This window comes from Gossypium raimondii, chromosome 12, assembly GCF_025698545.1.
Source record: "Gossypium raimondii isolate GPD5lz chromosome 12, ASM2569854v1, whole genome shotgun sequence".
NCBI lineage: Eukaryota > Viridiplantae > Streptophyta > Magnoliopsida > Malvales > Malvaceae > Gossypium > Gossypium raimondii.
The window spans coordinates 15,562,287-15,574,920 of record NC_068576.1 but is presented as its reverse complement, the minus strand read 5'-3'; the positions used below and the strand labels follow the sequence as shown (position 1 = coordinate 15,574,920).

The 12,634-nt window shown below is 35.4% G+C and overlaps 1 protein-coding gene across 1 annotated transcript in view; it reads left to right on the top strand.

The window, feature by feature from the left end:
* Nucleotides 1-12,048: 12,048 nt before the first annotated feature.
* The window catches only part of LOC105762010 (cytochrome P450 81E8-like), a 57,610-nt gene continuing 57,024 nt past the window's right edge, over nt 12,049-12,634 (top strand). The window contains exon 1 of the mRNA XM_012579934.2: nt 12,049-12,265. Coding sequence (XP_012435388.2) covers nt 12,049-12,265 — 217 coding nt within the window. The remainder of the gene's footprint in view (nt 12,266-12,634) is intronic.

The window sequence follows — 12,634 nt, the reverse complement described above, 5'->3', positions numbered from 1 at the left end:
ACTTATAATCCTAAGGCCTAATTACCAAAACCAAAATATAAAATCCTAAATTTCTTAGAAACCAAGCTCTTTAAGTGTGGAATTGACTTGAATCGGCTAATACATTTAACGATAGGTCAAATAACCCCACACTTAAGTCTTTTCTTGTCCTCAAGCAAACTACCTAAAAACAAAATAGAAACCCCAAAAATAAATGAAAAACAAGAAATAAACATACAAAGAATGAAAATTTACTTGATTCGGCTTAATACACGAGATTGGATCGGAGCATTGACACTAGGAAGAATTGCCTAAATATATAACTCTAGCTAGAAATTTAAATAATTCAAAGTTATTTACACCTAAATGGATTAGTTCAATAAATTTCAAAGTAAACAAGTCAAAGAAAATTAAATATATTTCCCCATCAAATTTTATATACGAATATAATACTTATTTTTGTAGAGTAGAGTCGGTTTGAATATTTTTTCCTCCTTGGTTTATTTTTACCCATGCTTTGAACTTTGATGCAGTAATATTTCCTTGATAACCCTTATGATGATTTTTTATATGTTCCAATATACTCGAGATTTTTCTCAGGCACTTCTTATAAGGTTACACTAGTCATACCGCACCGTTTCAATAACCATTGATTTTACCGAGTATTTTTTTAATTCGAACCTCCTATATTTCTACAAATATAATTACCTATTCATATCTACCTTTATCACTAGGTATATTTAATCTCTTTTACCTATTTACAATGTAATAAACTAAATTGGTTAGTCTAAATATAAACAACCTAAATTATTTAATTTCAAGCTAAATTTAAATTTTAAACAAACAACTTAAATATACACTCCTAACCAATCACTCATATTTCTACAAGCTCAAGCACAAACATACAATTAAAAAGAAAGTTTAAAACTAAAAACAAGGAAAATAACTGAAAAGAAAAAAATAAAATTTTCTTAAGTCACCCCCACACTTTATTCAGCACATGGTCCCTAATGTGCAATTAAAAATGTAAAGGAAAGAGGTTACCCAATTGGCGTGGTAAGCACATCGTAATTGGTGGGACTACTCCTTTTGGTTTTGGCTCGCAATTGTAGTGTCGTAAAAAATTATGAGGTTCCTACAAAGAAAAATTATCAATACCCAATCTATTTGTAATAGAATCCTAAGTAACTATCTAACTAAAAAATAAAAATCAACCACAAATTGAATAAGTCTTGAAAATTAGGAATCCAATATAAAAATTTAAGGTGTAAAATTAGTTGGTTCCAAATTCTGACTCTCTATCTGTGCTTTGCCTTGCTCATTCCACTGTTCTATCTATTTGGCTTGAACCTCCAAGAATTCCTTGTATAGTGCATTGCTAATGAGATTTTTTGATGGTCTAAGCAGCAAGTAAGATTTTTCCATCAATACTCTTGTCTTTTTGTGCAGAGCTGCCACTAGATGTGGAAAAAATAGTCCGACCTTCATTTCAAGAACATAACGTATCATGCTTCAGTAAATCCATGCGCTGATGCAAATTTGTTTTTTTTTTCTACAAAATCTTGTAAAGCATAATAGCTCGAAAGGTATCAACATTAGTGACATTCTTGGATGGATATATCCGGCTACATATAAATTGAAACAACATCTTAGCTTCAGGGGTCAGGCTATTTTGTTTAAAAGATAATGGAATATTTATACCTGATTGTCGTTTCCATTCTCCTCTTCCATCAGTTAGACACTATATTACATTGTCCATATCAATGTTTTGAAATATATTGAAATCTATTTCATGCAAGAAATGATTCGTATAGTATGGAACCTTGTAATACTTACATATTTCTCATGTTGAGACAATTATGTTGTAACCCTTGATCTTGACCCGTGACCAATGCGAACTTAACGGTCGCTTACTATCTACTTCTTTTAGAGCCTCATAAAAATCATGAGCAGCAGAGGCTTACACTGGCTCTTTCTGGGTTCTGCGGAATGTACCCCACTTGTGGTAGTCAATGACAGCCCCAATTCTATTATTTGAAAATATCAGGAATTCGAATCCCCATTCCTAAATTTTAGCTTTGTCCTCCATCCTTATTGAGGAACTAGCAGCTGTATTTACTGCAAATCGGATCACATTATCTGCCCATGATTCTTCACTAATTGTTTGCATATTATTATCAAGCTTCCTTTCTCAAATTGTTGCATAGTTACCTACGACGAATTCATTTTCAGAAAGGTTGTTAAGCATGGGTTTAGGGTTAAAAGATAGAGAAAAAACAAGGTATTCGTGGAATCCCAAAGAAAAAGTGTTGCTAACTGGAATTTGATTGGGTATGATGGTATGAAGGGCGTATCAGTTGGTAAGGCCAATATAAAGAAGCCATCTAGGCCCTTAATTGTTGTCCAATCTTGGTGAAAATATTTGAAGATCATGTTGAATCAAGAACGGATATTTACGAAAAATGGCTTGTGTGTCTCTCCACAAGGGATGCTTGGCACGACACGGCAACAATATTTCCTATGTTTTTATTGAATTCAAACGCATGCCGCACCATAGTCTCACCATGGGGTTGTTGTGTGACTACATGACTTCAATTTGGCTTCTCTGAGACTTGTAAAAGGTTTTCCGTGGCCCACATGCACTCACTAATGTCTAGTTCTCCCATTGTCATCAAAAACCTATTTCCTACTAATTCTAACGCAAAATGAAAAATCTAATTCCTAATTCTAAAAAATAAAAAATAAAAATTTATACAATATTTATAATTTAATTAAATGCAATGGTTAAAATATATGTCGTGCTTCCGAACTTGTCCGAAAAATCCTTAAATTTTACCATCAAGTTCACTTAACGGTCACGCTCGTCTCAGCTCTTCCAATTGCTCATGTTTCCACTAAATTCTTGCCATTTATCCCATTTTCTAATTTTATATTCCTTGTTCTATAGTAAAGTTAATTGTATAATGAACAACTGAGTTAGTAGCGTTAAGCCTCCCCGAGGGAGGTATAGAGGGGTAACGTTCCTAATGGTAAGCCTCCCCGAAGGAGGTATGGAAGGGTAATGTACCTATTTTCCATGTCCTAGCACTTCTTAAGCTATGCTTTCCCGCGCCTTCCCTATCGGGAAGTCGTCTGAGCAATCTAGCTTTTCCTTGAGCTAGATTGTTGTTGAGCTAGCTTTTCCTTGAGCCAAGTTGTCGAGTACTATCATTCACAACAATGGAATTCATAGCCTAAAACATGGGTAAATGATACCCTCTCATTGGCATTACATGGTTAATAAAAAGTAAACGTGGCCATGGGTCGTCTGTCTTTGGGATGGATGGTTTGATCACTATTTGATAATGATTGACTTTTCATGAAGAAAGATGTATAGGTTATCATGAGATAAAAAAGGATCATATTTGGGGAACGAATATTATCCCAAAGCAATCAAGGATATCCTATAAAGGTATCACACTTATGATAAGGTCATTATGATATGTCATTGGGGAGAGCTCAGTCACAATACTATAGTGGAATGACTTCGTGAATAAATGATTTTATAATTAATAGGTGAAAAGCCACAACTTAATTATAAATCATTTGAGACTCAACTACATATGTAAAATCACTCCCTCTGCTAGCTCGTTCAAACCAAAAAAGAATTACGAGTTTGAATAGAATGAACAAAATGAATAGGAAAATAGAAATGGAAAACATTGAAAAATGATTATGGTTTTTTTTGAAATGGAAAAATAGAATCATTTGGAAATGAATGTAGGCTTCCAAAAATGGAAATGAAAATGGAAATGATCTATTTGCAATTCTATATGGATTACTTAAAAATGATCGAAATAATAAGTTTATGTTTTTAAGCTGTTTTGAAGCCAGAAAATGAAAATAAACCATTTGGTCACAATGAACATGTTAAGTTATGATATATTGAACATGTTTTCTCAAAATTTTACTAGGGATAAAATTGTTAAAATTTTTACCGGGAGTAAAATAGTAAAAAATTTACTGGGGGTAAAATAGGGATGAAAAAATTGTTCAATATAGAACATTAAAGTTTATTTTGGGAAATATAAAAATAGAATCGGGTTGGATCACATTGTAGAGTATTAGGTAAAAAAGTCCAAGAAGTACTCATAATTGGACCTGATGAATGAGATGTTTGAATCCCAATCATAATACATATGAGGGGAAGTACACCGTATTAGCCCCTCTCCCTCTCATAGTAAGACTAGGAAGTTGTTTTTCTATTTGAAAAAAAACCTCTACAATTCAACAAGGCTTTTACCTTCTCTCCTTATAAATAGATGGCATCGATAGAGCTATTTACATAACTTGGAGAAATTGTTACTCTGTCAAAAAATAGAGAGAATTTATTCTCAACAATTAAATATATTTATCCAGAATAACAATTCTACCGATTTCTATTAAATAAGAGAGAATTTTTGTTTTTATCCCAAAAATAAAAGAGAACTTTTTCTAGTTTTGTGTTTTTATTCAATTGATTCAAGCCCACACTCAAAGCAGTTCGTGGTACGAGAATAACGTAGAAGATCATTTGGTTGAAAGCTAGAAAACGTCAAGGATCTGCTTATCCGATAACACAAGTACAATTTTGGTCTAAGGTTTATTGCTATAAATATCACAAACCAGGTCGATTTTCCAAATTTTAATTTTTTGCTCTGCAAGAAAAAAATTTTCAAACCAGATTTTTTCCAACAATTGGTATCAACGACTAGGTTGTACTATTTTATAGTGTAAATTGAGACTAAATCTCTCTCTTCATCTTGTTTGATTAATATTTGATAAGATGTGAGATTCTTGTAATTATTCACATGTTTAGGGGTGTGTATATGAATGAATGTGATATTATATATTTTTATATAATTATTTTCCAAGGTTGTGGTTCTTAGGAAATAGACCATGCATTATCATCTCTGTCTAGGATTATTTTTTTATAGAAACAGACATAGGACAGAAATGTAATTTTTCCAGAAAGGAGTCCATGACGAGGAGAAGATGGAGTGATGGTGGTCGAAGACACAAGGAATGCCTTGTGGTGAAAAACTAAAACTATGTAATTTTTTGTTTTCATTTATTTTCTAGAAATAGAACCATGGAAAGCTTGGCTTGCAATTTTATTTATTTACCCATCTCCTTATATATTTGTTCAATTATTATTATTGATATGATTGTGATATATATGTATTAGACGATCCACAGTTGATCGATTAAAGATAAGAAGTGTGGTAATGAGAAGGTGCATGTCTAGGATTGGATTTGGCTAAGAAAGGCTTGGTTTTTAAGTGGTCAAATATGATTCACCTCCTTTTCTTAGGATATTATCTGGTACACGGTTCACATTCACTTCTACGGTTTTTTTCCTTAAAAGAAAATTGTAGAGAATCAAAATTGTTTTTTTTTATGATTAAATGAATGTGAATACTATAAAATTGCCATAGTATGTCATGCATATATGAGATAAGCATGCCATATATTTTAGGAAAGAATGCCACATGTACTTATCATGCATATATAGATCATACATGATTAAAACCAGAAATTATAAAAACCTTGCGGTTTTTTAAAATATTGAATGGGAGAAGGTCCCTAAACAAGACCCACGACCTCCATCAATGGTCTCTTGTGATGGCATGGCAAGTGCACTACCCCACGGTAGGATTGCTATGTGGATTTCCCTGAGGAGATTTGTAATAGCCCGTTTTTCAGTGGTGATGGAACAGTGGTTTTGGGATCACAAATTTCTGTCGTGTTGGCCTGTAAATATTATTTATAGAATATTATGGAGTCGTTAGGGTTGTATTAAAATTTGATTAAGAAATTTTAATGTTTAGATAGCTAATTAAAGAAAAAGGACTAAATTATAAAAGGTGTAAAACTTTTTAATTATTGCATTTGGGTTATTTAATAGCCACATTATTTAGTTTTAAAGGGCCAATAAGGCAATTATACTATATATGAAATGAAAGTTAATATTAAAACATTATGCATTTTAGATCAAGATCCTACTGATTTACGTGGAAAAGGAAAAATTACGGAATAGTCCTGAACTTTTGCAACTATTACAACTCAGTCCAAGTAAGTTCGTTCGGTTTATAATTTGATATTTATATGAATTTTAAGATGATATAATGTGAAATAGTTTTTTTTAATTGTTTAATTGATGTTATAATGTTGTTGGGAAAATAATATTGAATTTTCGTACTCGGGTTGGATGAACGCGAGATAGAGTACGACTGAATGTTGACATGTTAAGGGGGATTTGGAATGGAGAGTGATGTGGTGTGATATATATATTTTCCTGAGTATACCGAGGTTTAGCATTTTATTGTGAACTCTCGTCTTATACTAACCTGATCTGGCGTGTTATGGGGGTAGTTCTATAGCCTGTGGGCTAGGCAGTTAGTGCCATGGCGTGTTATTAGTTGGATTAGATCTTATGAATGATTGGTGTGTTTCGATTGGATTAACTCTTATGAGTGTTTAGCGTGTTATCAGTTGAATTAGCTCTTATGAGCGTTTGGCATGTTATCAGTTGGATTGGCTCTTATGAGCATTTGGTGTGTTATATAGTGGATTAGCATTTATGAGTGTTTGGCATGTTATCGAGTGGATTAGCTCTTATGAGCGATTGGCATGTTTCGGTTGGATTACTTGTGTACTCGTATCTATAAGTCGTTCATCAGGTCGTAAATCATTGTATTATAACTTATTTAATGATTTTGAAAGGCATGACATGTATTTGACATCTTGAATTAACCCGTTGTGGACATATATGTTTTCCCAGAGATTATTATTTGAGCTTTAAATTGAATTATGCAATTCACCGGTTTGATATTGCGGATGACAGGAAGCACTTGTTGTTGAATTACTTTTGATTGAATTGTTATATTTACATCGGTAAGATTTATTGTTTCTATACAACGACTTACTAAGTTTCAAGAAGCTTACTTGTGTTAATTTCTATTTCTTGTAGATACTTTTGAAGGTGGGACGATCAGATCAACACTCAAGTCAAACTATCCATCTGTTTTCGGTATTTTTTAAACTTTTGTTTTAGATTATATGGCATGTATGGCATGTAATAGGCTTGTTTTGTAACGCCCCGAAATTTGGGCCTAGAAGTATTTGGCCTTGAGCAAGGGAACAGTTAGCAAACTGTGCACAGAAGTATTTCTGCTTTAGTGGTTAAGGGTCTTGAGAGGAGTTGGAAAAGTCCTGGGTTCAAATCTGGGCTTTAGCAAAAAAAATTGGTTTTAAGTGGAAAAAACCTTGGATGCTTGGATGTAGGCATTTTAAATTATTGGGTTAAAAAAATGACATAAGGAAGCATGTGGTCTAGTGGTTGTGGCGTCATTAAGGTTACAAGGGAGCTTGGGTTCAAGTCTTAGCTCTTGCAATTTATTTTGGTTTTTCTTTTAAAAGAACTTGGACTTTGGCCTTTAGACCTTTTAATTAATTGAAGATAAAATGTGACACAAAAGAGCTTGTGGCAAGGAGGCAAGTGGCGTGTTGAGCTATTGAGGAGGGCTTGGGTTCAAATTCCATTGTAAGCAAAAAGGATATTTATTTTGCTAGCATGAGGCGGCTGGAGTTTGAGGTGGTTTTGAACTCTATTGGGTGAGAGTTTGAATGGGTCCTAGGGAGATTTTGGGAGTAAGTTATGGAGAGATTGGTGGAGTGAATCAGGGAGTTGGAGTGAGAAGAGAGATGTGCTGAATTGGGTGTGTAGCTACTTAGATTTTAGGCAGAGATGCCTTTTAGAGGGTATACTCGTTGTTCGGGTTCTTACTTTTTGGCATTTTTGTTTATTTCTCTTTCCCTTTGGCCGAATTGTTCTTTGGTGTTTTAGCATCGTTTGTCACCCTGGACGACACCTAGTAACTGAAGTACCTCTCAGTACCTTTCAGGTTCTTTTCTGTTATTTCTCTTTCAGCCAAATTTACTCTTCTCTCTCTTCTTTCTCCTTCATCTTTTCGCAACTGTTCTTCTTTTCTCTTTGGTCTAAGTGGCCGACTTTCTCTTTTCTATTCGCTCTCTGCTAAGCCAGTCGGTTTGAAAGTGGTCAGCGATCTCTTCTTCTATTCATAACACAGTGGTAAGCCGAATCCTACATCTCCTTTTTCCTCTCTCTCTTTTGTTTCTCTGTTTTTCCAAAATAGACTGAATAACACAAATCTTGTTTTGTAATTTCGAAACCATTGGATGATAGTCTCTAATAATCGGTGGAGCGTCGACTGCCTTGCTTCTCTACATCTCTAGCTTCTTTCTTCGAATATCAGTTTGGTCGAATACTGTGGGGGGTAAGTAGGCTTGTTTTGTAATGTTGACCGAATACCCAATCTGCTCTAACACTAATTCTTTGGAATTTGGGCATCAATTCAAGCTTTGTATTAATCCGTCTTATGTGCAATATGATCGTTCTCAACCAGCGATCTAAATGGAATAATCGCATAACTTCCGGTTAAGGTTGATTACGCTTGGGATAATCTGTTCATTGCGTATCAAGTGTGTAATCACACTGTCTCTGCTGCAAATCGGTAAAAGTCAAAATGCCGAAACTTTGACATTTGAGGCCTCGTGAGCGTACGATCTCTCGTGTGGTAAAATCGAGCCCACAAATGTGGGCGATAAATTGTAGAGGCCACCATGAGCGTTCTGGTGCTCTTGGGCTGTTATGGGCCTCGTTTGGCTTAAATGGGCAGTGTGGGCCCAACGGGCTCGGGGGCCCCACATGGATAAATCCACGACAAGTGGGAAATATTGGACTGGGCCATGTAGTTCGCGCAGTCGGGATTGAATTTAGGCTAAATAGGCCACACAAGCATCTGGGCCTACTTAGGCCAGGCAATGGGCCCGGGCCAAAATACACTGTTATGACCATTTTGGTTTCCTAAGTCGCTCTAGGCGACTGAAGACCTTCTAAAGGGTCGTTATCTGTACCAAGACCCCCATAGGGTAAATGACCATAATACCCCTGTAGGGTAAACTAACCGTAATACCCTGTAGGGTAAAATGATCGTAATTCCCCTGTAGGGTAAAATGATTGTAATACCTCTGTAGGGTAAAACGACCATAATACCCCTATAGGGTAAAATGACTGTAATACCTCTGTAGGGTAAAGTGAACGTAATGCCCTTGTAGGGTAAAATGATCGTAATACCCCTGCAGGGTAAAGTGATCGTAATGCCCTATAGTGTAAAATAACCATAATGCCCTTGTAGGGTAAAATAACTGTAATACCCCTATAGGGTAAAATGACCATAATACCCCTGTAGGGTAAAATAATCGTAATACCCCTGTAGGATAAAATAACCGTAATACCCTCAAAGGGTAAAATGACTGTTTTGCCCCTTGAGGGTAAATGATTGATTTGTCTGTGAAGTAAATGACAGATGTAACTGTGATTGTAAGACTGATTTGTTGGTGTTTTGTATGACTGATTTTGAGCATGGCATTCTGCATACACAACATACTGCATGGGGTTGGGATTCTGTTATGGAGGAAGTACTGTACTGGTGGCTCTGCCACAATCACTATTACTGAAAGCTATGCTGCGATACTGTTACTGACAGCTTTGTTGCAATATTGGTGTGTGGGCTGGGTGGGTCAACTTTGTCCCCACATGGTGTGTTGGGTCGGTATAGGTGGCGTGCTGGCTAGATTGGGGTGGGTTGCATACTTGCCCCATACTGATACTGTATCGGGCTTAGGCCCACATTGTTCATGTATTAGGCTAAGGCTCACCTTGTTTCTATATTGGGCTAAAGCCCACATTGTTCTGTTCTGTTACTGATCTAGGCTAGGCCCAACTATTACTGATATTGAGAATGGGCTAGGCCCAAATGATTCTGTTATGGGCTGTGACCCAAGTGATATTGTAGTGGGTTTTGGCCCACGTATGCTCTGAATTGGACTGTACCCTTACTGTTAAAAGGGCCTTGGCCCTGACTATTTCTATTTTCTTTTTTTGTTTTTGTATACTGACTGTTACTTTAGTAAGAGGATTACACACTGAGTTTTCATAAACTCACCCCGTTTATTAATTATGCAGGTAATCCCCAGCATTAGGAGGATCGGTGCTGCGAGGGACTCAGAGATGGCCACACAACTACTATTGTTTCCGATTTTCTTTTAAGTTACCTACTTATAAGTACTTATATTTTGAATTGGGATTGATGGTTTATTACATTTCCTATTTTTCTAAAAGTAGATCATGGTTTTCCAAGTTAATAACTATTTTCAAAACACTACATTTTCACAACTTAATCTTGAAACATCAACGTAAACCGGTTACTTTTAAACTTAGCTTCTGCAACTTTAAAGAAATTTTGGTAATAAACTAACGTAATGGGATTTTAATCAAGTTTTTAATTAAGAAGGGTTTTTAATGAAAACATGATTTTCAAAAGACATTTCAATGTGGCATGCCAGATTCGGGCTAACTTCTAGGCCGGGTTTGGGGTGTTACATGTTTTTTCATTACTTTTATTTTTGGTATGTATATATGTACAAAGTGAGCCTAAGTGCAAGTTGTTAACTTGAGCATCACTACATGATCTTGATGTTTACTTGGAAAATATTTAGATAATGACTTGTTATGGATTATGAATGATGGAAGATTTTTTTGATATAAACTTGTAGTATATGTATGACTAAAAGGTCTATTTGAATTGTTGTGATTTGAGGTGCCTATGATAGGCATATTGGTTAGAATTTAAGTTGTGTGAATTGGCATGTTTTGCTTGATGAATTATATTGCTGTATAAGTGTGTATACTTGTGGTACCAATGAGGGTACATTGGTTAGGCATCTAAGATGGTTTAATTAGCATGATTTGAGCTTGTTTAATGTCATTTTGAATAGGTCTAATAACTGGTAAATGGATTACTTAGTGTCCAAGAAATCTTGAACTGGTAAACTTGACATTTAAGGCTGATTTAGGTGCACACGGCTTAGGACACGCCCGTGCCACTTGGTCGTGTGCCACACACGGCTTGTGACATGATCGTGTGGCCCAACTCAGTATGTTATATGGGCAAGAACACGGGCTGAGACATAACCCTCTGTCCCAATTTTAAAAGTTACACGGCCTGGGGAATTCCACCCGGCCTGGTCACACGGTTGTGTGTCCCTTATTTTTGAAATTTTTCATATTTTCCTAAAACTTTCTGATTTGTTTCAAATTAGTCCCCAAGAGTTTTAAGATTAATTATATAGTCCCTAAAGCTCAATTTAAGCCTTGTAGATATAAGATATTATTGTAATTCAATTACTTTATGGTATTTGAGAAATTATAAGTGAAATGATCATGATTTACTTATTTATTTTAATTAACTTTTTATAGCATTCTTGTAAGCCTACGTTGGTAACGGATACGAGTTAGGGGTGTTACAAGATTTCCGAAAAGAAAGAAGAATTCTTTTGTGATCAAATGGTAATTGGACCGACCCTTGTGGTAGGCATTATCATACGATAAGTCAAGAAATTCTATCTTCAAAAGAGGACAACTAGTCAAAGCATGCTACTCTATGAGATTGCCCCATTATGTCTCATTTGTGGTGCATGATGCGATATGTGTTAAGTTGATGGTTATACACTTAAGATATTCTAGTTAAGTAACTCCTCACGGAGCTCTACTTAAGTTAGAATAATCACCAAATGTTACACGATTATTAGTACTTGTGAATGCCTAAGGATTTAGGTCCATGTACTAATTGGATGGAAATCCATGTTCTTACTAGTTGATCATGATCACCCCACAATGACTTGATTCAATAGGTGTAGGAATTATCATTGCAATGACTTACAATTATTTTTCAAGGTTTAATGTAAGACGCTTTCAAAATTTTCTTAATACAAAGATATTAATATATGAATGTTTTATTTTCAGTTCGAAAATGACACAAACTTCTTTATTAAACATACTCACTGAAAACAAACTGAACAAAAACAACTATAATGAATGGAAAAGGAAATTGATAATTGCTTTGAGAAACTTAAAACAATTCTTGATACTATGTACCCTCTGGCCACTCAAGCTGAGGCTAGAAAATGTGGGAAGAGCCTGATGAGATAGCTCATTGCTATATGGTGCCAAGCATGACCAACACTCTGTATAAGCAACTGGAGAGCTATAAGATTGCTAAAGTGATTCTAGATAAGCTAGAAGACATGTTTAGAGGCCAAGCTATGTTGGCTCAACAGTCTGCTATAACTACCTTAATGAATGCCCAACAAAAAGCTCGACACTTCGGCCAAAGACCATATGGTCACTCTTATGGGCTACTTTGCAAAGGCCACGAACAATGAGACCAATTTGGACGAAAACACCCAAATAGAGATGGTGCTCAAATGCTTGTCCAAGGATTTTGCTAGTTGTCAAGCCGCTTATAACCTTGGGAACAAGAATCTGATGCTTACACATCTCATGAAGGAACAACGGTCAAAGAATATGACTTTTGTAGTATGTAGTGTCATTCACAACATTGGAATTCATAGCCCAAAACATGGGTAAATGATATCCTCTTATTTGCATTACATGGTTAATGAAAAGTAAACATGGCCGTGGGTCGTCTGTGTTTGTAATGACTTGATCACTATTTGATAGTGATTGACTTTTCATGAAAGAATATACATT